Genomic DNA, 25,243 nt, shown 5'->3' on the forward strand with positions numbered 1-25,243 from the left:
TTTTTACCATATAATAAATTCATAGTGTGTGTTAATAAATCATTGGTTAGTTTCAAAATAAAATTAATTAATTACTTTTATATTAAAGGATAACTATAATTATATTAAAACTACATATATATCGCAATATGAAAGAATTACTTGATAAATAATAATTTGTACATCATTCAATAAATAGAAACGAATAATTGCTGCAATAATAATCTCAATCCAGAAAGAAAATTTTAAGGTAATACATATATGTATGTAAGAAATATATGTTACTTATGTAAGTAATATCAGATACCTAGTATTAATATTATATATGTATGATTAGTGAAATAATGTTTTGCAAATATTTTGGATCGATGAAGCGACTTTTGTCTGCGTGATATCACTGCGATCATATGTCTGCCTTCGTTGTTGTTTACTAGAGTAAATAAAGATATATGAATGCAGCGATATTGCGTAAATAAAAGTTGCTCATATATCGATAGTATAAAAGAAACCGTCCGAAAATTGAGTCGCGAACAATCAACATGGAAGACAAGAAGTTCACATTCTGCGCATGCGTGATATGCTATGAATGTTTTAAACAAAGACAGGATTCTCTACCCATCTCTATCTATCTCGCAAGAACAAGAACTTTGTTGTCTCACATGTTGATTTGTCACAAATCAATTTTCGGACAGTTTTCCCTAGCTAGTGTTACAACCCATTTATATGATCATAGTCAAGATTATGGACATAGAGATATCGTATGAACCGATCATAAACTTCACGGACAGTTGCAAAGTGTGAAGCCACTTACGGAGAGCGGGAAACAAAGTCATATGGTACTTTGGGGCCGCATTGCTTATTGGTTCGAGCATAAACGTGCAAAATAATGTTCATGACAAAATTTTTTCATCAACATTATTATTTATTACATATACAACTGTTGGTCCTTAAATAAGATTCGTTTATTAAATACAGTTCGCATACTTATTGATGAGATTATAAATTTCAATATGGCGGATTAATATTGTGTTTACATGTGGCGATGCTGTATCGTTGCATATAATTCCTATTTCCGCCGCAACAGATTGTGGAAGACGTAAGAAACACTAATTTTTTTCCAGATTGATATGTCAGAACCTGAAACACAAAGCTGCATAAAGTCCCGTCTACTGTCACGTCTACCCTGTCCTTATTCAATGAAAGTATACCCATGTTGCGATAATGCCAGCATATATATTTATAAAAAGTAAAAACCCAAATATTGTCGGAAATCACAATAAAGGATTTATTTAGCGACAAATCAAAGTAAATCCGAAGAAAAATATGGGAATGGGAAGGAAATTGATGTCAGAAAGTCATTTGCCCTCAGAGAGAAATTTCGAACGAAACAGTTCGCAGGACACTAAGAAAAGAAGAATATAATGGTAGAGTTCCATAAAAGAAGCCGATTTTTAAGGTAAATGAACAGAAACGTATAGAATTTGCAAAAGTGTTTATAAATCGTGATCATAGTTTTTGGAAATGAATCTCCAATGAATTTCCGATGAAACTGAAATTAACTTATTTGAACGAAATAGAAAGAAACAAATTGTATGGAGACAGCCTAATACCGAAGTATCATAGATATATATATATATATATAGTAGAAATACATGCCTAATAATCAACCACGGAGAAGGATCTTTTATGTTACGGGGATGTATTATGTGGAGGAGGATCATTCGTTAACATATACGAATAAAGTATATACATCTATTATTGAATATATATGTTCGTATTCAGTTTCCCGCCAATTTTCATTACCAACATAGGTGTGCGCTCAGTTTTGTAAGTAACCGTAAACCATACGAAATTTTGTGTTCAAATAATTAACATCGTCGTTGTTTCATACGTTCAAAATAGTGATGAGAATTGAAAATCTCGCCGATAGTAGTATCATACGCTTTTTGAATGCTGAAAACGTTCGTCATCCTTTCCAACACTTTAAATAGAAGGTATTGAAGGATCGTGCCTACACTTGGCTTATAACAGGTAGGTACACCCTAGACTTGGCTCCGAATGAGTATCATATTTTTTTAAAAGATTTATTATTAGAGTTTTTAGTACGTTGACGTTTCACAGGGAACGATGATTTAATCCTACTGCGTTCTTTGAATCATTTTAGATCCAACAACCCCTATTTCGTAACATAATATTCTGTGGATAGATGAATATGAGTTTTTAAACAATGGTGTAGACCAGTGACTTTTGTGTGTCATATAAAAATTTCGGTATGACCTTGACATTTTATCGAAGGAAAAATTTTTTGGAAATTTTTTATATTGCAATTTGCAAGCACTGTAATGGGATATCGTAATAATAATAATAAAATTCGAAATCCGAAATGCACAAGTTGCAAGACACTTTTTGTAAACATACACTTAGTGAAACTTAGTATACAACACGAATAGCAGTCTTAAGCATAGAATTAGTACTAAAGATGGTCTCACTAAATATTGCTTATTAATATAGAGAACAATTGACTGTTAATTTACTTTGATGATTCTTGCGAAGTATATACTTCCAATAAATATCGCGTAACTTCAAATAAATTTCTAGATGCTTTTCAAATTTAACCAACATAGTCCTGTCTCGTTATAGTGCTAATGAGATTTCAAAATAGTTTGTACGATATACGCGTAAAGGGTCTAAATGTGTTTGAATACTTCTCTGATCTATTGTTATATTCTAAATCATTAGAAGAATCGATCAAATTATCTTTATAGGAAAATTTGAAGGTAAAGTTCTCACTGCTCGTTACAAAATTATTTAGATCGTATAACAGGACATTGAAAGCGAGTGCCGCCCTGTACACATGTATACGCCTAGTCTGCTTTTCTTCTGACCGATTACCTTTCCCACGGCGGCTTACAGGAACATAACCGCGTTTATATTACAGTCTGTCGTGCGCATTTAGTCACAGGCGAGCGTGCACATACACGGGCAAACTTTAACATACGGTTCACTATGAGAAATTCTCATTGCGAGGGCGATTGTCTGTTGCAATCATGAAACATCGCCACTGATCCAGTTTGAAAATCAAACCTGTAGAATCTCTATACACGATTAAATCGATTAAATAATTTTTATTAGAATGCGCGCACGCGTTTCTTTCCATTCGAATCAACGAGTTTCGTTTAATTTGTGCAGATCTATTTATGTAATTAAACATATTCACATATCTGCCAACTTAGCAATTCTGATAGCGAGTACATGCCTTTTCAATGTTTTACACACGTACCCCTCTAATATGATATATTGTGGGAACAAAAATTATACAAGTTCATTATTAGATTAGCTTTATAATGTACTTGAATTTGTGATATTGTACTTGATTATAATATTACCCTTGACTTTGATAACATTCACTGTTAGTCTTCGAATATTCGTAGAACCAATGATTACATCAATTACCTATATATTTTTTAATGTTATTTAATAATATGCATAACATAACATAAAATTACAATTAAAAATAATTGTCATGATCTGTTTTAATTTTATAAATATATTTTTCTATTTACTATATGGATATAGATATATGGATATGATCGACAGGAGCAGATTTACTGCTTTTGATAATTGTAATTCAGTGTCGTAAGATTATGATGTTTCTTTTTACCTCTTACCTTTTGAACTTTGATTTGTTCACCATTATTTAATTCTATCGATTTATAAATACATACATACATTGTATCGTAAGTAGACCGTGGATATTCATACATTTATGAAACATTGAAATGTGCAAAAATGTATAAAAGATCTATAATGTGCAAGAATATATGAAATATACAAAGTAAGGTACTTTTTATAGCAGTTAGGGGATGAAGAGAATTTTTATTTAGGTCCCACTTCTTTAATGACATAAACGAAAATTTAAATTTGCATAATATCCTCTAAGAAATGTTATTTGACTGTTATTTTATCTTCTTATGTAATTATTTGTAATAATAGCAACTGATAATATCAAAGTAATATTAATTATTTTATTAGCAATATTTATTTATTGGGACATTTATATATTTTTAAATTCTTAAATGTGTCAGTCAGAATAATAGTAGCAGTGTATCTCCAATTTTATTAAAATCAAAATCATACCACATACATGTTCAAGACAATTAAAAAGTATCGGTATAACAATTAAGTATCTCCATATATACTATTTTTACCGTATTAAAAAAGATGATGTACTTTTACATTAAATATATGCAACATTAGTGGGAGTTACACAACCATTATTTTGGATCACTCAAATAATACTTACGATTATATTTACGTGGATATATATTACTGTAATAAGTGGCCTTATTAAAATCAAATTAAATACGTACGTACATCTAAATAGGGATATATAAAATAATCTAATATATCTTATATGTCTAGTCGCTTTTGCGGTCAGTCTTGGTTGTTTATTCTTGTTTATTCACGTTTATTCAAGTTTACTTATATTTTTAAACAGTGTCCCAAGTTTAGTAGATTTTAATACCCGGTGATTTGCTCTCGAATTTCTTACATTCACCGTATTGCGCTCACCTAAGCGTACGGAACGTCGTGCTTTCCTTTCGATCAACTTCTTTGCTATGTACAATGTATCTTATATTACTAATTTGTGTTTACATCAATTTTAGAATCAATTTTCAAAAAGCATCCCTTTAGAGAATCACGATATGATTAATTGTAGCTGTAAAAATAATAATTCTACATTTGCAATCAATTGAGCTATTTACCCACATAGCTGTTGTTTGAGACAGTCAAACAGATTAATTTTGAATTATATTTTATCATGATTTGATTTGTTAACTTTTTTTGTATTAAGAGTCTATTTGTTACTCGTAGTAAATAATTCAGATAAGAATTTATTTTGTTTGTTGGATGAAATGAGCAAATCATTATCAATCGGTACAACTAATTATCAGTGCGCAATGTCTTTCTGCATACTAATCTCTGGATATAATATTTTTAAATAAATCCATCTTGAAAGTGCTTAAAATTATATACGCAGATGTAATTTCTATTTGTTTCTAATTATTATGGTAAATTCTTAAAAGCGTCTTATATAATCCATCATTGTCCTGTCGTATCGTACAAATGATATTAAACTTATTTGATATGATTATGAATAGTAGAAATTATATGAAATTGTAGAGATATAAGGAGATGAATGGAAAAATAGAAAAGGAAAAACATGCTACAAAAGGATACAAATTAAATTGAAGATTATAACGTCGATTAAACAGCTATTAATGATCTTGGCTATTATAAGACTCATATATGTATATACGCAAAGTAAGAAAGTAAAATACTTTTTATAATTTATAATACCCAGTAGCGGAATAAATTTCCATTTCTTTAGTGTCAATAAAAGTAAACATCCGTAGCCTATTTATACTGTGGTATATCGCACTGTTAAAATTCCTTTGAATTCTGATATGTATTCAATAATCTTATCTGAGTTTCTTTTTCACACTGTAACTTTCAAATGCTATGAATATGAAGTAGCTGCATCTGCAAGTCAGTATGCAGAATTCATTGTTAGCAGTAAAATAAGTAAGAATGTCTATAAAATCGACGTGCATTAATGTCTTTGTTTCCTGAAGTTCGTGTACCAGCGATGTGCACCTAGAAACAGTTCGTCGCAGAAAAGTGGTAACAACCCCACCTGGTTTTCTCGGGTGCGGCCTTTCCCCTTCGTCTATAAAGCCACTAGGAATCTACTTCTGCCGAACATTCACTCGGCGCTTCGTCACTCATTTGTTCACCATGTGGCTGCTTATCCTCGCAGGTGAGTATGCTACGTCATGCATTTCATGGGACAAGGACGAGTATTTTGGTGCTCATTCTAACTTGTGATTATTAGTACGTTTTTGTGCAGACTATTTAAAAGATCGGTCGAAAGAAAAGAAAGAAAAGTAGGGGAGAACAGTGCGTGCTACGAGATTGATATATTTAATCATGTGTGATTTTATGAATATTAAATTTGTTGGGTATATATAAGTGCGTTTGGCGTTTCAACGCGTGGTAAATGCTTTTATTTCAAACACGTTCAACAAATTTGTTACAAATTTATTTGAAAATTACTTTCTCAATTTTATTTTCATTGCATAAATTCTAAATTAAATCTTGCGATAAGATACCGATATAAAATATACAAATAATTCTACACAAAAATGTAACAAAGCAGGTTTATTTACGAGGATTTTGTGACAGTGTCTCACTTTTCTCGCTCTTTAGATTACATAGTTCTCATTAAGTATAAAATTTGATATCATTAATGAAACATAGACGATTGTGATTTAAGTATATATTTCTCTTTAACAATGCTCTTTTTACTCGTATAATTTATATCTTGAGCAAAAGTCGCATCAAGTTATATCAGTTCGGACTGTTCTTTAAAATTAGGAGCAGGCAGCAACACTTTCCTTGATTCTCCGGATAAACTGCGCACGTACGGTAGTGCATTCGTATTAGAAACTTGCTTCCCGAACAACTCGGTTACTTTCGCGTTCCAACTTATACAAATGTGTAGAATGTTGTCCACACAGTGAGACGAAAAATTTTATTTCCTGCATACTAGTCTTTGGATATAACATTTCTAAATAAATCAAACTAGAAAACTAATAATCTCTATTTGTTTTTAACGGCTGTCGTAAATTTCTAAGAAAGTCTTATAAAATCTATCATTGTATCATACGAATGATATTAAATTTATTTGATATGATCACGAATGGTTTATCGTAGAAATAATGAATGGAAAAGTAGAAAAGGAAAAACATGCTACAAAAGCATACAATTAAATTGAAGATCATAATGTCGTTTAAACAACTGTTAATAGTCTTGGCTATTATTAGACTAATATATAACCATTATTATAATTAATTTAACTAACTAATCAGAGATTTGTCGAAGGTCTAATTTTGTGTCTTAATCTTCTTTTTCTACAAAAATGTTTTATTTCGTTATTATAATTGTGAATATTGTAAATTATATATATTCGTAACAATTGTATCATTTTGGTATGAAAATTTTATCGTGTATGAATATACGTATTTGTATACTTTCTCTACGTGTGCATGCGCGCGTTTACCGTGACATACCTACATAGTAATTATATTCGACACAGACCTGAACGAAATTTATTTGAAATATTTTTTTTTAAAATAAATTATTTCTTTTAGAATAAATACAAATTTTAAGCAATGCTACTCAATCATTTGACAATTAATGTATTGTAATCAATGTTGTGTCTTTTTTGTTACGTGTCTTAATTAGAAGAATTAAAAATTAATCGAACGTTTATGACAGTAATAAATTAGGAAATTGTCTGGTTTTAAGAAATGTGATGATGTTATTTCTTAACGGGAAATTAAAAAATTGTTTTCAAAATAACATTCGAAATGATTTTTGAATAATAAGTCAAAATCATTAAATTAAATGGAAAGCAATTAACTTAACACTAGACTGCTTAGACTTATGAATATAATAATTAAAAAAAAAAAAAAAATGGGAACTAAGATCTTAACCACTAAATACCCTAAAGAGTACTATACTTTGTGTTTCACGTACTTTTACATATTATGGGCTTTCTAGACATTTTTGTATTTTTAAATCTCTCATAAATGCATATAACTCCGCGGATTAATAATTACTATTCAACTGTGGTGAAACTTTTACCATGCATATTTACCAAGCTTTTGTTGTTCGAGACTTCCGGGTGTAAGCTGGATCTACTAGGTATTATATTACATCGGGGTTAAACGATACGATGTCGTTTGACTCTTATAATCTTTAAATGCAAATTACTGCTACACCATGTGCTGTGTAAAATGGTAATTTAAATAAGAAGCGAGTGGCTCCGAGGAAGCCACAGTTTGGCGCAAGTACCTTTTCTGTACACGGACGCGTAGAGGTCATACGAAGATAAAATATATTCTTTTTAAATGATATTATATATTTTTTAATGCGTTTTAATTTAATTTTAATCTATGCAGCTCGTTGTCCTCCCTCGAAAAAGTACTTAGTCTATTCATACCGAAAGACTATTAGTTTAGCAAATATTTTAGCTTTGATTCGTCACATTTAACGCTTGAATATTGCATCGTGTTTTTCTTTCTCTTTCATACGTTAAATTTAACAAATTAAAGTTAAATTATATATCTTTTTTTAGAGAGTAGCGAGCTTTATCGATCGCTGCATTTAAAGAAACGTATATCACCTTCATATAATTTCTACGTGTCCGTCTATGAAAAAGCTATTTAACCAGATTGTCACTTCGAAACCATTCACTTCTTATCTGAACTATTTTTTTATACGACGCATAGTGTACCAGTAATTTGCGTTTACGAGATTAAGACCGGTCAACCTGTACATATGTGTAATTTTCAGTGGACGTGGACACAGTCCACGTTCGAGCCTCGATTAGTGACGATTTGCCATTTAATTTATCTTTATTTCACGTAGCTCTTTCATTACTTATTATTAAATAAAAGGAAAGTACTGGGTAACGATTATTTTGATTGAAACCAAATAACAAATAATTTATCCTATGAAGCGACGTTATGATTAAGCGGCCGGTTATTACGCGGTGCAAAATCCGACAGTCTACCAGTGATAATTGTGTTATACGTTTTAAAATAACGGTGTCAATTTTCATTCAAGAGGGCTGATCACGAAATATTTCACACCTGTATCGTTATACTTTTATATTCTATTTCAGATAAATAAATGTAATTTTTGTACGGAACACTTCATAATATATTGAAACTGTTTCCAAAAATAGATTATTTGTTACGTAACTGTAAAAAATAAGATATTGCTTTGAATTTTCTGAAAATGTTCAGATCAGATTCGAAGTTAGCGAAATAATGTACGCCATGGGAATAATTTAAGTAAGATGACATTATTGTTATGCGTGTGAATCTAATTAACGAGTTACGGCTCGTGTGAAAAGCTTTAAAACGTGCATACACTTAATCCAAATTTTTAATTAATCCCTTATTCTTGTTAGTTAATATATAGAAATTTTTATTGATAAACTAATGGAAAACAGTTATTTTACTACTTATTACTGAATAATTAATGCAAAAGTAGAAATAATTTTTTGCTTTCCATGATATATTTTTTAATAAAAGCGCTTAGTTAGAGAAGAGGTCATAGAAGTATAAAAAAAACATATTTATTATACATACATAAATTAGTGTGACATTATTTTGCGCAATTCTATTGAAAATTTCATTGGTCTTTTACTTTCACATTGAGATTCGAAGTTAAGTCTTATGAAAACATATAATAAATATCTTTTAAATCGCATTCACTCGTAAATGTCCACCACCTTGCGTCTGAAGCAATCAATCATAATGACACTTTCTATTTCAATCATTTCGTGAGAAAACTAGTTGAAAATCTAATAAGGAATATAGCGAATTATAAATAATATAATGCAACATATTAAATTATCCTATTTTATTCTGCGATCTATTGCATTTCTTATTACTAATTACCTACTCTAAATTATTCTAATATAAATATTCAATATCAATGTACTATATGTTTTTAACAAACAAATTTTAAATATAGTAATAATGTAATTAAAATTGGACACAACATTTTACATTCTATATTTTACATTTTATATTCTATATCTGGATAAAAGTCATAATTTTGTAGAACTTATCACCATTGATTCATACATCTTAGAATTAAGGCCAAATAAGTGTTCATTTTTGTGCTTGAATTCCTTATGAAAAGAATAACCAACTGCGATACGACGTACGAAGTGAAGTAATTATAGAATGGAAGGATAAAAATATCTAATGTTAAATTATTTAAAAGCATCGAGTGTCAAAGGTTTTTTAATTTAAAAACTGATAACAGTCATTTTATGATTATTGTATTTAACAAGAAATATAGATTTCTCTATAAAGACGAATACGTGTTTATTCGTTATGAAATGATAGAACAAAAAATTACAAATTATTGTTAAAAATTAGTTATAACATACATATTATATACATTGTATTATTATAATATTAGAGTAAATTATAAACATTTCAAAAGCCATGAAAAGAAAGATATGTTTTTGTTGAGTGAAATTTAATTAAATAACATTATATGATCATTGGTATTTGCTTATTATTCACAAAGAAGAAACTGCAATTAATATATATATATAATTATAATAAAATATAGGATATTTGAAAACTATTTTTCGCTGAAAACAATCCGTAAAACATAATTTTGTCGTTTCTTTTGGAGACGAAAGAACAAAAATATAAAAGTCTTATTAGAAGAAATTATGGAAAGATCGTAATATTATATCTCGCGGTTTGCAATTTTATTTCGAGGTTTCTAAATGATGAACGAGTATAGAGTCAATTAGTCATCATAATGAGACATAAGGATGTACGAACTATCTTGGATCGACAGGTTTCATTGACTTTCTAAGTCATCATTTGATTGCATTGACTTCCGGTAAAGGAAGTCATGCTTCTTGGTTATTTTTATATCTATGTAAATTTAGTTTCCAGCTTAAGGAGAATTTTTAAGGACGATGAATATCTGTTCATAATTAATCGAATACTATTATTATTATTTATTATTTATTTTATTTAAGGTCGGATCAACCATTTTTTATGGTCACTAGCTATCGCGATTAACAAAATGCATAGCAAGAATATACAAAGAAAACGAAGTGTAAGATATAATAAGGCAAGTTGCAAACATTATTAAATAATAGCATTTATACATTTTCAACATATGTGCATATGTATCATATGCAATACAATTACAATACGATACAGTATGGTTAACAGTAATATGATATAGTATATATTAGAATTAAATCGATAGATTGACAACATCATAATTGGTGAGATAAATTAATATGTTTGAGACAATAAATTTTGCAATACTCTTTACGATACAGACATATCTGAATTTCATTTGAAAGAGCGAATTTAATTTTCTGTTGGGAAACGTTATTACAATTAAGACGATAATCTACAGATGGAATAAAGTTATAGCGGTTGCACATTTTTGGCTCGTTTTTAGTCATAAGACGACAACATGCCAGTTTATCGTGTCCAATTCTAAATTTGGTGAGACTAACTTGTCCTTTTCTATTAAAAAGAAGTGCTCGTATTATACGAAACAAGAACATATTGCAGGGAACAAAAAGTAAATAATCTTTTTATAAGTCTACTTGTCTCTGTTCTTGACTGTATAGTACAAAAAGTATAAACTTTTGAAAGTGACCACAGTGGTTGCAAATGCCTCTTTTACGGAAAAAGCCGAGAGTTTCTTTCGTTTATCCAACGGTGCAAAACTCTTAGAAGCAACTCTTTGTTCGAGCAAGGTCATGTCCCAGAAATATTTGAAATGTCTGTGATTTTGTTGAAGCTATTGCTTGCAGGGAGGACAGTATAGTGTCTTCTTGAATGATTTGTTTAAAGACGCGTAGATGCGGACAGTTCAATTTGTAAGAATGTTTTCTCAAAATATACAGGGTGTTTAAAAAATGACTGCAATACTTTAGAAACTTATAGAGTATTCGCCAAGGGGAATAAGAAATGTCCAATCAACACAAGTCTTGTAATTAATTCCTTCGACGTAAGGTCGATTTTTATCATTTGTCAACAGTTGTTGTCGCGAGTATGTTTCTTCATTGTACTTAAAGAAAGAAATCTTCATCAATTTTTATTGGGCAGATTCCTGTCAGTCATATATATGCTTGAAATTTCTTTACATCGGGCATATCTTGATACAGCGAAACTGTTCGGATAATAGAATTTTCGGATAACAGAGCAATCGTTTGCCTGATGTAAAATTTCAGATTGAGATTAGGTTTAGGTAGCTTTAAAGTAGAATTAAAGGTATTTGTAACTATTTGCGACATCCTATCGTAATATTTTGCTTATTTAAATGGTCCTTTCCAATAGATCGAATTTATAATTAAACTTACGCTGCTTGTACTTAAATATTACATATCGAACGCAAACAGTCAGCGTCTTCGTTGAAATTTGCAGGGCTGTGGAAACACAAGGCGTTAATTAAATAAGATTTGTTAACCGGAGGTTGTTACTTAACTGTCTTTCAGTTGAAGACACTCGGCTCATTACTCAACGCGAACAAATTGCTCGCATCCGCGTAATTTCTTGCGTAATAACAAAGGAAAACAAGAGTCAATGCTCAGGTTTCCTTTTTCTTTCTTAGTTGCTTCAAACAAAGATTTTCCAGGGAGAAAAACGTTAAGATCGATCTCAGCTGTAGACAAACTATGGAAACAATTTAGCAATCTTTTCCCAGCCTGGATGCCTAGGTTCACAGTCCTCTATCTCTGACAATGTTCACAACTTTGTGTGAAATAATTAGCGAATGAGACAGAAGCAAGATTAGACTTTGTAGTTTAACTTTTTATTATCCATCCTTATATCAAAATGAAATAATGAATTTTATTTTTCTAAACGCCATTTTATTTTCTGTAAATTCATTACTGTCCACGCCCTTCTGCTTTACATGACTTCCTATTGTCCATTACATCTTACACTTGGACTTAACTTAACTTAAAACTTTCCTATTCTTCATAAAAACGAGTAAAATTGTCTTTAAGCGTTTCTAAAATAAAATGCGTCTGTAGAGATAGTATTTTAATTAATAATTCTTTGTTTTGTTTTAAAAGCATTTTATTTTAGAAGAACACGACTCAATAGGAATCTCAAAGTTGATTTTATTATTAAGCGATAATGAAAGTGCATTCTAACGTTACCATTCCATATGTTTTATCGATCTTTTGATTTTGTATATTATCGTAGATGCTTCCTACGTACGAATTATATTTACCAACAGGAATGAAATGTAATTTTCAAGGCACGTGCCAGTTAATGATACTCACTTTTGTTCTATACATGTATCGGACAATTATATATATATATATATATGTACGATTAAGTGCAATAGTATACTTTCCAGTTTTAAATTCGTATCGTACATCGTCCTTGTGATTCGATACGCAGAGAAAGTTGATTGTAAAAACTGATATTTCTAGAAGTGAAAAGACGTGTATTACCCATTCGTTTGCGCTTTTTCGACTAAGAATTAATACGTGTGATTTAAAGAGGGAAATTATTTATTATTAAGTGAAAAGTTTAGATAAGGCAAAAATAATAAAAATTACACTCTTATAATTAGCATAGTTGAACAGTTTCTAAACCTTTGCGTTTTATGCGCACGAACTATGCAAAATAAAATTCTTAAGTCCATTATGGGACTTAATAGCAGGTATCCTACTCTCCTCCTTGGTAATCGATAATTTTACCAAGTCAATTATAGTAAATATAGCAGATACGGTAAAATAGGAATATAGCAGTTCCAAATCACAAAAATTGTTCGATTAGAATACAGGACTTCGCATTAATCGCGTTTCCTACAGAATCGAACATCCTTTTCCTTTGAATGTCGGTTGAAGTATGTTCCCATATATCTTATTTCTTACTCGTGTTATTTACTTATCATTTTTATCTAACAATTCTCTTATTTTTAATTATTTTTAATTTTTATGTTCAGCATAGTTAAACAGTTTCTAAATCTTTGCGTTTTATGCACACTACCGATGGCGGTCATTTTAGGATATTGAGAAATTTCTTGAAACTTTTGGAACTACAATTCCTGAGTATAGATGGTTTTAAATACGAATAGTCCGTCATAACTCACCTCTTTTTTTTTGCTTATAATTTGGCCAACCCATCGATAACACCTCATTTCGTTTCTACAATTTCATTTCTCTGCTTTTGTCTTTTAATCGCATGTTTGTAACAACAACATATATACAGCATGTTTCGTATAACACGGCCAACCGACTAGGAGACGCTTCTACATGAAAAAATAAGTGGAAAATGTAAAATAAAATTTTGTTGTTCGAAGTATTGTTTTCGAGAAGACTGATTTTGAAAATTCATCAAGTAAATTTGAATATGGCCAATTCCAGATGACCAAACAAGAGTCAATGACCGACAGAAGGTTGTTCTACGTGTGAAAACGAGTGGAACATGTGCAGTAGAATTTTTATAAGATGCTTTGTACATGAGAAAGATAAATTTGAAAATTCACCGCACTAAATCAATTTTTAACTACGCACGTTTAAACTCGATTTTCTCGAAAACGAAGCCATGGACAAAAATATTCTGCTCTACATTTTCGATGTATTTTGTCACGCAGAATCTCTATCTAGTTGATCACCTCATGTGGGCCACCCTGTATACCGTACAGCTGCAATTACTCCATGCTGTAATCGAAATAATTGTTTCTAATTTTTCATAGTATATATTTACAAAAATAAAGACCGGTTTATAGGCGTATCATAAGATTATTATCATTACATACTTCCACGCAGAAAAAGGATCTAAGAGAAACTTCCTGTAAATTCACTTTCACGGTAACGATTGTTTGACACTGGTCGTCCAAAGCAAGGTCATTGTTTTTCATGTAATGACTATTCAAACGTAACAACTATTTTATTTACTCTGAAATAATTCGAAACATGTTTGACTATGCCTTCAATTATGATATTATATATTTATTTTTCTTATTAATATATTATCTATTTTTGTAAATTTCTTCGTTATGTGTATCATTTGTATTTGTAAAATATTTTGTCTATAATTAGATTCTTTTACTAAGAAGCATTTTACTAATACATTTGACTAATTTAACAATAGAAAGTTTTAATTAGCAAAGTTATTATACGCGAATGGGAAAGTAAAGAATCTATAAGAAATACTAAATTTATAAAATTAAATTAATTCCTTTACAAACAGCCATAAATTCTATTACTTCATATTCAGTAGTTGGTAAATCATTCAAAGCTTTCACGCAAAAATATTAGCCATTTTACGACCCAAAAATGGATGAGGAAATTGATGTTGGATAGCGAATTCAGCAAAACAAATGTGTAACTAAAATGTATTGAGTAGGAAGCATATGAGTCGTTCGTTTGTGAAATTGGTTAGCTCAGCAAAACAAACAGAAGAGAAAATTGAGAACTTATATAAGATAAGCATCAGTCAAGTGCATTGGCACTAAAATTTAAAAAAGTGGACTCAACCTCTTTGTGCACGACCTATATAATGTTTAAGTGACAGTAACGTTCGAGTTACCTTTCAAAGGAAGTAAAAGATCGTAAGATATATATATATACTTACGTGGAAACGACTGGATTTGTAGATTGCGTTGCGTTGGAAAGCTTGGATGACTGAAGACTGAATGTTAAGAATGTGAATGCTTGAAGAATTAATAGAGCATACCTAGTACAGGAATGGTGAAGAAAATTTTGACTTGATATTTACAATCTGAACCTTAGACAGACAAAAAGCGCCTGTACAGTTTGTACCGCGTGTTTTAAAAATATTACAGACTAAATAGGGTTCAACAGGAAGTTTTATTAAATAGATTTAAATCACGACAACTTGGTTCGAAAGCTTGGAACATGACGAGATAATTACAATCCTCGTAAAATCTTATTCTTTTTTCAAAAATTATACACTTTATGACATCTGCTTATTATTATTGATGGAATTTTATCTGGAACAGGCAGGTATAAGATAATCGATGTAAGGATGTTGTAAATTGTTGTTCTAATATATTTATATATATATTTTCTTTTTAGAAATTCAATTCAAGGTAGTACTTTCTACTTCGCGTGAAAAAAGATGTAAGATTAATGCTCGTACGAATTTTATTAGAAAATTACTTCATTTATTAAAAATAGTAAAATTCAATCTTCTTTCGTTTGATTGGAGAAAATTTTCAAGAACAATGAATTTCAATTATCATTCCTTGGATATATTTTCCAATGTATTATTAGGATTACTTTAATCATAATATTATAGCAGCAGATGTACATACGTCGGAAGTAATTTATTATTCGAAGGTAAAAGCAACGAGATCCGGATTGTGAAAGTTCGAAGGATCTCAAGATCGCTGATTGCAAGATATTTTCGATCGTATTTTTTTACTAATAGTCCATCAGTGCTTCAATTATTCAAAATAATTTGATATTTGTCTTTCTACATATGTATTATGTTTATTCTATATTTTATTATATTATACTATACATATACAATGTATTATATTGAATATTCGTTTCGTAGGCACTGAATAATTGAACGATTACTGTACTACGTACAATTAAGACGAATGTTTGTTGATTGTTACATTTTGTTACGAATTCAATTAGCAGAAATGTACATTTTCTTGTGTCATAAATTACAACGTTGATATAGAATTTATTTAATTTACAGAATAAATAACGTACAAGTTCCAAATTATTAGTAACCTTAAGTTCCTTTTCATCATAAATAATTGAAATATTTTTACACTATTAAATTGTTCCGGACTTTCTGTTGAAATATTTCAAGGCTATATTATAATAACGCACATTATATTGATTTATAAATTTATCATTGTATGTACGATACAATGAGAATATCTTTAATATTATATTTTTAGATCGAATCGATGATGTGCACAGAATATAAAGTACAAAAAAATAATGCATAGAGTCGAAACAAAACACTGCGATGCTCAGCTCGTTAATATTTTAATTAGCCTAGAGTTTTTGATTAAATTAGCAATGATGAAAGGTTTTATTAAAGACGTCGAAAGTGAATCTCGTGGGAAAAGTTTCTCAAGACCGCGTAACTTTCTCTGCGTTAGACTGCTTTCCCAACTCCTTTCCGCCTTCAGACTATACATTCTCAGTCAAGCGGAACGACATAAAAGTCACCTGCGAATTCGTCTTCCGCAATTCTATTGAATCGCATTACAAGTAGGTCAAATAATTTTTACCTACTTTGTATATAACTTTACAAAATATTATGTTTAACAGCTTATCGTTATTACCCAATAATTCTTTGGTATCTTATTCCCAATGTGTTCTTCTTGCGTTATTATCATATTGAACTTTTTGGGATGTAAATAGACAGCCTTAAAGTACAAATGTATGTTATTGTTTAATGTATATCGTAAAAGTCTTGTGATCATCTTTGACAATGTAGTCATCGTTGTGGGCAAAAGTTGAGAAACTTCTTAAAAGTAGGATTGTAGCTATTTTTGAAGAAAGAAAGACATGAAAAATTAGAAAGTTCTAAGGGTTTAAAGAAAAATGTATTTTTCTCGGCAGATAAATTGGGTTTATATCGTTTGGAAGAATATTATAAACAAATAATCTTCTTAATTAAATTAATGTATTTTTATTTACCGAGTTATATTAAATCTCTGTTACGTGCCACAAGAAAATTATAATTATACATTATAGCTTAAGAACAGAAAAATTTAAGGTACTGAATTCAAATGCTATATCGAGCTTCTACGATCGAACATTTACGAATACACAATATATTTTAGAAAGTAAAGGTGGAATTACGCTGGCAGAAAACCAAGTCATTTCCACTAATTTACATATTACAATTTTTTAGCAATAAACGTTTTTGTCCCACTGTTTGTTCTTCGTTATTTAATTTGAGAAACGCGAATAATTTGAAGCAATATTTGTCGAACCGAGGCGTAAATGAGGTCACGGAAAGGCGCACATAGTAAACGAACTTTCAATATCGATTTCTTCTAAAACGCAGTTTTCTGAGAGAAAAGAATATTATCGTATACCGGTGTCCTACCTTTTCAGTCAAAGCCACATTATTTCGGGCTATAATACTAGTTCAATGATTCCACTTATTCACAGAACTGTGTGAAAATCTTAGATCGTGTTATTAGAATTATATAATACTGCGTATTTTATTTTTCCCGATGCTTGTGCGCGGTTCTATCTCGTTCACGGATTTGTACATTCTATGATAAATACAGCTCTGACCTAGATGTTAGAACCTAATGCACCACAAGTCTACATGTATATAAGAAAAGTATAGAGAAAAAGAACGAAAGTTACAAGAGAAGTCAGCTTTTTAATTTGTAGAGAATAAAGTGGTACAAAATATAAAATGAGTTTGATAATTTCTTTAAAATATCTTATCGAGATATTAAAATAAGACCGTACAAGACATCGACTATTCCAAATTGATCTCAATATCCGTTTTAAGAATTATAATCTTTTTACTTAAAATATTACATGTACAAGCGAATAACTCACATTCTTCGGAGTTTATTTAATGAAAAATACAGCAAGTTATTCGGTCGAAACGTTCGCCCTTCTTTTCTAAAACGTTATGCCGTTCATCGAGCAAGTAATAAATTCCATCATGGAAAAATACTGTGTTCCTAGACAAGATCCAATCTTCGAGTCATTTTTGTGCCTCACTCGCTAATTAGAAGTGGGTATCGGATAAGGCGTGTTACAAGTGTTGCATCGATCGGAACAGGTAGTAATCCACCGTAGTAATGTCTAGAGTAAGTTACCTGCTGCAAGACGTCCCACACAGGACTTATTATGATGTCTTTTGTCATAGAAGCAGTGCGTGGTCTAACGTTGTCACGCAGCAATTTCACAGAACGTTCTCATTTGTCAGTGTTCTGACGATTGGATCTTGTCCAAAGTCACACCATTTGTCCGTGATGGAATTCATCGCTTGCCTAAATCGCCTTAAACTTAAAAATTGTAGACTTAACATCATAGAAAGCAACGACATACAGTACTTTGATCGATCAGCTTAATTTTTTAAAATAAATCTAGCAAGTTATTGAAAAAGTAACGATTAGATCGTGTACGAGATAGAAGCACGTAGCATTATGTTGATTAATTAAATAATAAAGTAACAAAGCAGTTTCTTTTGGTCCAAGAATTTTGCACAGTGCTGTACCTGCTAAAACAAGATTCTTATTTCGTTATTTAGAAACTGCAATTCATTGCTTTTTGATAGGTCTTTTAACGGTTTCCGGGGCCGAGGAGGCGATTTCAAACACAGCTGAAAAAGCGAAAACCTCCTCTGACAATGCAGGCGACATTGTCATGTTGGAAATCGATGTCAAGGAGCCTGTGAAGAGATCGCCGATTACAGCCACTGCCGAATATGGTGCTCCAGCCAATCAGTACATTCTTCAATCAGCCGATGATACGCAAGAGGTAACGATTGATCATTTCATAATTCATGCTTTAAGTAGCGTTTCACGAAGTATTACCGTCAGTTCGAATATTTCCAATGTTTCATGCCTACTTATTTAATTATGCCAGTTAAGGACATTGATCAAGTGTTACGCGAAAGATTATCCTTGATATTTTGCAAAATCTTTTTACGGACAAGTGTAAAAATATATTAAGAAGAAGTAGAAAGGAAATGGAAGCATATTAACGCTATAGCGTGCGAATGTTGAAATATAGTAAACCCATTCAAGAATTTCACCTCGCGAACAATCACATTAAATAATACCGACGTGTCTGTCTTTGTTATCCTAAAAGAATAAATGTTCCTGGAAACGGGCAACATCATTGCTCTCGGTCAACCGTGACTATTGGCCGCCAATCACCGACGAACGTGGTGAGCGGCTACACAGTGTATAGGCACGGACAGTACACATTTTTCTTTTCCATTAGAACGGTGGGTCCGCCTTCACGAACTAGATATATTGTGTTGCAACCAACAATTGCAATCGATCTAATTCCATTAATGTCGTCACTAGCGACTGTCCTTTTCGTCTTTTGTTAAATCAGCGGCGTATCCTAGACGCGTAGAATCATCCAGTTCTTAGAAAGATCATTACCACGTTAGATATGGTAACTTTAAAATATTTCTTTATAACCATATGTTTGCACGAACTCGTAAATACGTGTAGCCATTAATCGAGGACTATTGCCAAGGTTTTCTACATTATTTTACGTTTCTAAGTTAATTAAATGAAATCGATTCGTTAATGTATCGCGTATACTTCGATTCATTACATAGTTAAATAAATTAGACGTAAAGTATATACTTCGTAATCGCTAATTCTATAATAACGTGTAACAAAATTCAAATTCAAATTTATTTTTATCCTTGGTGCTTCATCCTCTCGATAGGGGCAATATCATTAAGCAAGTAGGGAAATTTTCAGATATTTGATATGAAACAATAAGCGAAAAACTCTAAAACTTGAAAAGTATAATCACGGATGCACCAGAATGATTCATAGTACATTTTCTTAATGGAAAGATAAAAGAGAAGTACGAGGAAGTGGAAACGAAGAAAATGAATCATCGATGTATAACGTTTTAGTTCAGGAGGGAATTTTAAATCTCCTCAACACCTACACTCGCTCACGATCGTTTCGTCGTGCTAAACGCGATCATGCTCTGTTGCATAACTTTTACCTTCTAATCGGTCCGACCAGACAAAACCGGTAATACCACACCCAACGATCGAGAGTATATCCGTCTATAAGTCTTGCAGCCGGTAGACACGCTCTATGTACGTTGCATGGCCTTGTATGCCATTCCCGCGATAAGTTACGTTGAATGAATCTTCACGCTTCTATAGGTTATCGACTCATCTACGATCATCATCTGTTTCATTCATAGAAATATCTTTAGCGATACGTCAGTGTCGATTTTCAATTTAAAATGATTCATCGATTACTAGAAATCATCTGTTTATCAAATCTTTTTTGCAACTTTTATCCTAACTTTTTTAACAGATTGTAAATAGATTGTAAATATTATAAAATTATAAAATTATTCTGTTGCTTGACAAACTCGTTATTTTCAGATTTTTTAATTGTTTAAATTAGGTATCAGATTGAGAAGTGTCTTCTAAACTGATAGAAAACTCTTCGATATTAGTAGTGGTCGGTGATGTTTAAATAGCAAATATAATAGCTTTTACGTATCTTTACTTTGACAGATACTTAATAGTAGACTGATACTTAATATTTTCAAGTTATTCATATGATGCTATCTCTTTTGTTGTTCTTATTGTAATTAATTAATTTTATTTTTGTATCAAAAATTTAATGACTCGGTAAATACCCATGATCGTTTGATTCGTTTAACCCGGAATATAATTATTGAATTATTAGATAATTATAATTATAAAGTAGCATTTTAATATAGAAGATATAGGTATTTTGTTTTTATAAAGCATTTTAAACTTCGATAAAGTGCAATTGAGCTATCGAATGTTCTATTAACGACGATTACATGGGAAAATGTGTGAATTTTTAGCTACCACCGGAGTATTTATCCGTACTACAACAATACGCGCAGGAAGGGCCGCAACACCAAGCGCCACCGCCTCCACGGAGAGTGCAGCCAGCATACGCGAAACAACAGCAAGCTTTGCAGCAAGCTTATTACAACTACCGAAAGCCAACAGTAGTGCCGCCTCGTCCTCGTCCTCAACTTCACCCTCAGGCTCTAGCTCAAGCCGAAATAACTGCGGACATCCAAGCTCAAGTCGATGCTCAAACTCGCACAGACGCCATTCGCACGGCCCGTTTAGGATCGAAAGCTTCCGACGTTCCGGTATATCAAACGTCCTATGCCCAACCAAAATTGGGAACGTTCGAGCAAGAATTACTGCAACTGGTCTCGGCTAATCAAGCCCAAGAATTTAAACTTCTTCCAACACAACCTAAAGGAAGCACATCCGCATATTCCCAGCAATTGGTAAGTTATCCGGCTCAATACGCGAAACCAACCGTGGCAGCACCTCAATTGCCCGAACAGTACCATATTGAAACTTCTCCACCGCGATATCATCAACCACGGCCACAACCACAACCACAGCCACAACCGGCACCTGCTTATCAATCGGTCGAAGAGCCTGCTCACTATCAAGCAGCTCAGCCTGCTGAAGCTTACAATCAGTCGCCACAATACGATTATATCGACGACGATTCATATCGGAAAGCCCTTGAACAGGCCCAAGCTCAAGCTCAAGCTCAGGCGGAGGCACAAGCGTTGTCTTTCCAGAAAATCGCGCAGGCTGCGTACAAAAAGCATCATCAAGATGCGTTGGCGCATATGAGGCTCACGAACGAACGTTACAGGCAACAGTCTGCTCTAGAACAGATTCAACAAGGTGCCCAAGTGAGCGATGCTGGACGTAGTCACTTGCAAGAACAGTTGCATCCAAAAGGTGCAGAGGCTGCTTACAGGGCGAAGTTGAAAGCCCAGATAGCCGCAGAGGCAGCCGAGGCAAGGAAATTGCAGCAAGCGCAAGAATTTAAGGCACACGCTGACGCTATTCGCAAACTCGAAGCTCAGCAGCAAGCTCATCTGAAGGTGCAGGAAGAGGTTCATAATTACGCTCTGAATTTCGAGAAGAATCAAGCGCGCGCTCAGGCTATAGCGCAAGCCCAAGCCGAAGCTCTTTACAAGTCCCAGCTTCAAGCTCGGAATCAGGTTAAAGGCGAAATTTTGGCGATCTCCAAAGGCCAAGTGGAAGCAAAGAAAGTCGATCCAGACTCATCCGTCTATCATTATACTCTTTCAACCACTACCGCCCTTCCTTTCCTTCACAACAGTTATTTTACCAATGATCAATTGCAAAAATACCAAACATCCGGTTCTTCTTACGTTCCTAGATCAGTCCCAAAATCTGATGACGCGAGTCCCGTTATCGAAGCTGCGTCAGCCCACGTGCAACCTGTTATTACGCAACCACGGCAAACTCATAAGTTGAAGCTCCCTTCGTCTTCCCAGTCGGTTTACGTATCCGAATCGGGTTTGCTAAAAAAGTCACCAATTAAGTCGGTAACCATCGAAGAAGTAACCGCCCAGCCGGATCAAATCGGTGTTCATCCGTCATCCGCAGCCAAGGCACGTGCTTTGACGGAAGAAGACTTGTCAGCATTGATTAACGCAGGATACACCGTTACTCCTGTGACGCAGCCTGCCAAAACTATTCACCAAATTTACGCAACCGACAATACATCTGCGGGTAATAATCCGTATTATACGAAGAAACAAAAAGCTCCTCTTACAAGGTCTGAATACGTCACCTACGAAGAGGTGATTCAACGTCCACGCAAGCTCGTTAGAAAAAATAGACCGATTCTGAAGAATAGCGAGAAGGAAGGTGATTTAGGCGAAAAAGTTACTTACTTGGTACCTCTCGAACCGGCTTTCGGCACGAGACAACCTCCGCTCAAACACGAAGAATAATTTCGTTGAAATTACGTGGCTTTTCCTTATCGTTGTGTTGTAAGTCCAGGATAATGTGGCATGTAGTTTAAATACTGTTCTTACAGTTTATCTTTCGTCTTTGATTTTATAACGTAGTAAAAGTTATAAACTTGAGTCGTAATTGGATAGTATTGAAATTATTTATCGAATTTACTTTTATCAAGAAACAATAGTTTTTTTTTTGTAGGACGTATTAATATGTAAGCTTTTAAGTTATGTATGCATTTGCTAAAACACAACTAGGTGTTGATACTTAAAGCAACGTTAATGTCACCTACTGACGAAAGCGAGGAAACTTTTTCGCCAACCCAATGAAATATTTTAATTGATAAACAGTTCGAAATAAGAATTGTAAAATTAAATTTAAAACGTAGCGATAATTTCATTTCTAGATGCAGCGTGAACAGTTCTTCGTGTTTCCCAATCTATATTCTGTTTCCGGTGTCTTTTCCAATCTTATGCATATGCAATACCTCGAGCATGACTAAAACGAATGAAATGTATCTTGAATCTTTCCTGACATATTCGCAGTTTAAAATTCGTTAACAATCAAGTTGAATTCTTGAAATGTAAATTTTATACGTAGCGTTGATCAAGACGAATGGTCAAATTGTATCAAAGCTCTCGAAAAGTAAATACACACACACACACACATATATATATCGTTAATACATTTTTATGGCGCAAACGAGTACATCCTAGAATACCCTTGTACGCGATGTCATTTGCAGGCGGTATGTGCGACGGTGCTGAGTCGAATCATTTTAATTTATACTTATTATATTTGTATATATTAGATTTTTACTGAATAAAATAATTCAGAAATTTTGCTCTGCCATGTATGACATATCTTCTATCCTTCGATTACCCTGTTGTTATTACATCAAATGTTCCTATTCTTCCTATAATAATAATTTTTAAGCAGAAAATTGATAAGTACTGAAATTAATTATTCATTAAAAGAAATCTATTTTTTATTTCCTTACTATTGATTTAAAGATAAAATCGTTGTAAAATTAGTTTTCAAGCTGTAGATATTGATATCTTCGTTATTTGTAGAAATGAACGTTTGTAGGAAACGCTTTGAAGGCAGTGCACCTTCTCTTCTTCTTTGTAATATTTACTTCCTCTCCATTCGTTACAACATACAAAATTTTCTATAATTTTTAATTTCTTTCCTCCACTTGTAATCAGCTGTTGATTTTCATTTCTCTATTTTACGTCTCCTTGCTCCTATCTTCTTTTCCCTGACTAAAAAATCAGGGTAATTTCATTTAACAAATAAACCCCGGGAGACGAGGGTACTTTAAATACAGCGTATGTAACATCAGGAGTTGAATTGGTTCGATCCGAAGCCTTGAGTATCCATGTAAACGTCATCTAGAAGATATCGTCGTTGCTAGAAGATTTATTACGGATCACGTAGGATTAGATTGCTGGAATTTTTTTATGAATATATTACGTACATTATACGAACGATTGTCGTGATTATCATGGATAAAATTGGGACCAATCCGTAAATGTATGTAGAAGTTACGAGACATTTGCTGCGAATATACGCTTAATGAAAAATTAGTATACAGCATGGATAGTAATCTTAAACGTACCATTAACGGTCAAGCTTTAATTATTGTAGCTTATTACTGATCGTTTTTGGAAATCTTCGCAAAGTATCTCCTTTCAATAAATATCTTGCAACTAGCATATACATTTACAGAGCCATTCCAAATTTTACTAATATAACTTGATAGTCGTGTTTCGCTACAGTGCCACTAGAGTTTCAAAATGTCTTGTATCGTACATGGAAAACTTTTAGAAATATTCGAATACTTTCATAAAACACTATACATGTACTTTTATACTGGCCATATCTATGTTTCTTGGTTTTTTTGGTTGATTTGGCTAACGTTATTCATACTTCATTCAAGATGGAAAGTCAAAATAGAACAGCACAGTGAATTTGTGAAAGTCTACGTAAAACAGTATTTCGTATAGCAATTAAACGCTATGTGTACATGTAAAATCAGAATAGTCCTTGCTCGAGTTATGTGGTGCAGGACTTTCTCTCTCTACCTGTGACATAATCTTTTGAGCAGTTGGAGAGTCGGAACTGAACCGCACATTGAA

General features: G+C 32.3%; 1 protein-coding gene and 1 long non-coding RNA gene across 3 annotated transcripts; one reads left to right on the forward strand and one right to left on the reverse strand.

Moving 5' to 3' along the window:
* Positions 1 to 894: 894 nt before the first annotated feature.
* On the reverse strand, positions 895 to 15,320 carry LOC132909395 (uncharacterized). The gene is made up of 2 exons (XR_009658535.1): positions 15,210 to 15,320; positions 895 to 1,116 (listed from the first exon to the last, which is right to left on the reverse strand). It is a non-coding gene; the product is annotated as an uncharacterized LOC132909395 (long non-coding RNA).
* LOC132909394 (polyglutamine-repeat protein pqn-41-like) lies at positions 1,282 to 23,961 on the forward strand. 2 transcript variants are annotated; one of them, XM_060964194.1, is made up of 5 exons: positions 1,282 to 1,806; positions 1,882 to 2,010; positions 5,616 to 5,800; positions 18,879 to 19,081; positions 21,152 to 23,961. In XM_060964194.1, exons 3-5 carry the CDS (start codon positions 5,779 to 5,781, stop codon positions 23,093 to 23,095), a joined length of 2,169 nt encoding a protein of 722 aa, XP_060820177.1. In that variant the 5' UTR covers positions 1,282 to 1,806; positions 1,882 to 2,010; positions 5,616 to 5,778; the 3' UTR covers positions 23,096 to 23,961. The 2 variants fall into 2 exon arrangements, with proteins under 2 accessions (XP_060820177.1, XP_060820178.1); XM_060964195.1 differs by having other exon boundaries at positions 1,282 to 1,790.
* The last annotated feature ends 1,282 nt before the right edge of the window (positions 23,962 to 25,243 follow it).

Source organism: Bombus pascuorum, chromosome 7 (genome assembly GCF_905332965.1).
Source record: "Bombus pascuorum chromosome 7, iyBomPasc1.1, whole genome shotgun sequence".
Taxonomy (NCBI): domain Eukaryota; kingdom Metazoa; phylum Arthropoda; class Insecta; order Hymenoptera; family Apidae; genus Bombus; species Bombus pascuorum.

Bases quoted from the DNA above. Each gene is read 5' to 3' on its own strand.
- LOC132909394 (XM_060964194.1), top strand. From the start codon at position 5,779: ATGTGGCTGCTTATCCTCGCAG. The intron at 5,801-18,878 runs GTGAGTATGCTA...GCTTTTTGATAG, and splicing joins GTGGCTGCTTATCCTCGCAG to GTCTTTTAACGGTTTCCGGG. The intron at 19,082-21,151 runs GTAACGATTGAT...GTGAATTTTTAG, and splicing joins CAGCCGATGATACGCAAGAG to CTACCACCGGAGTATTTATC.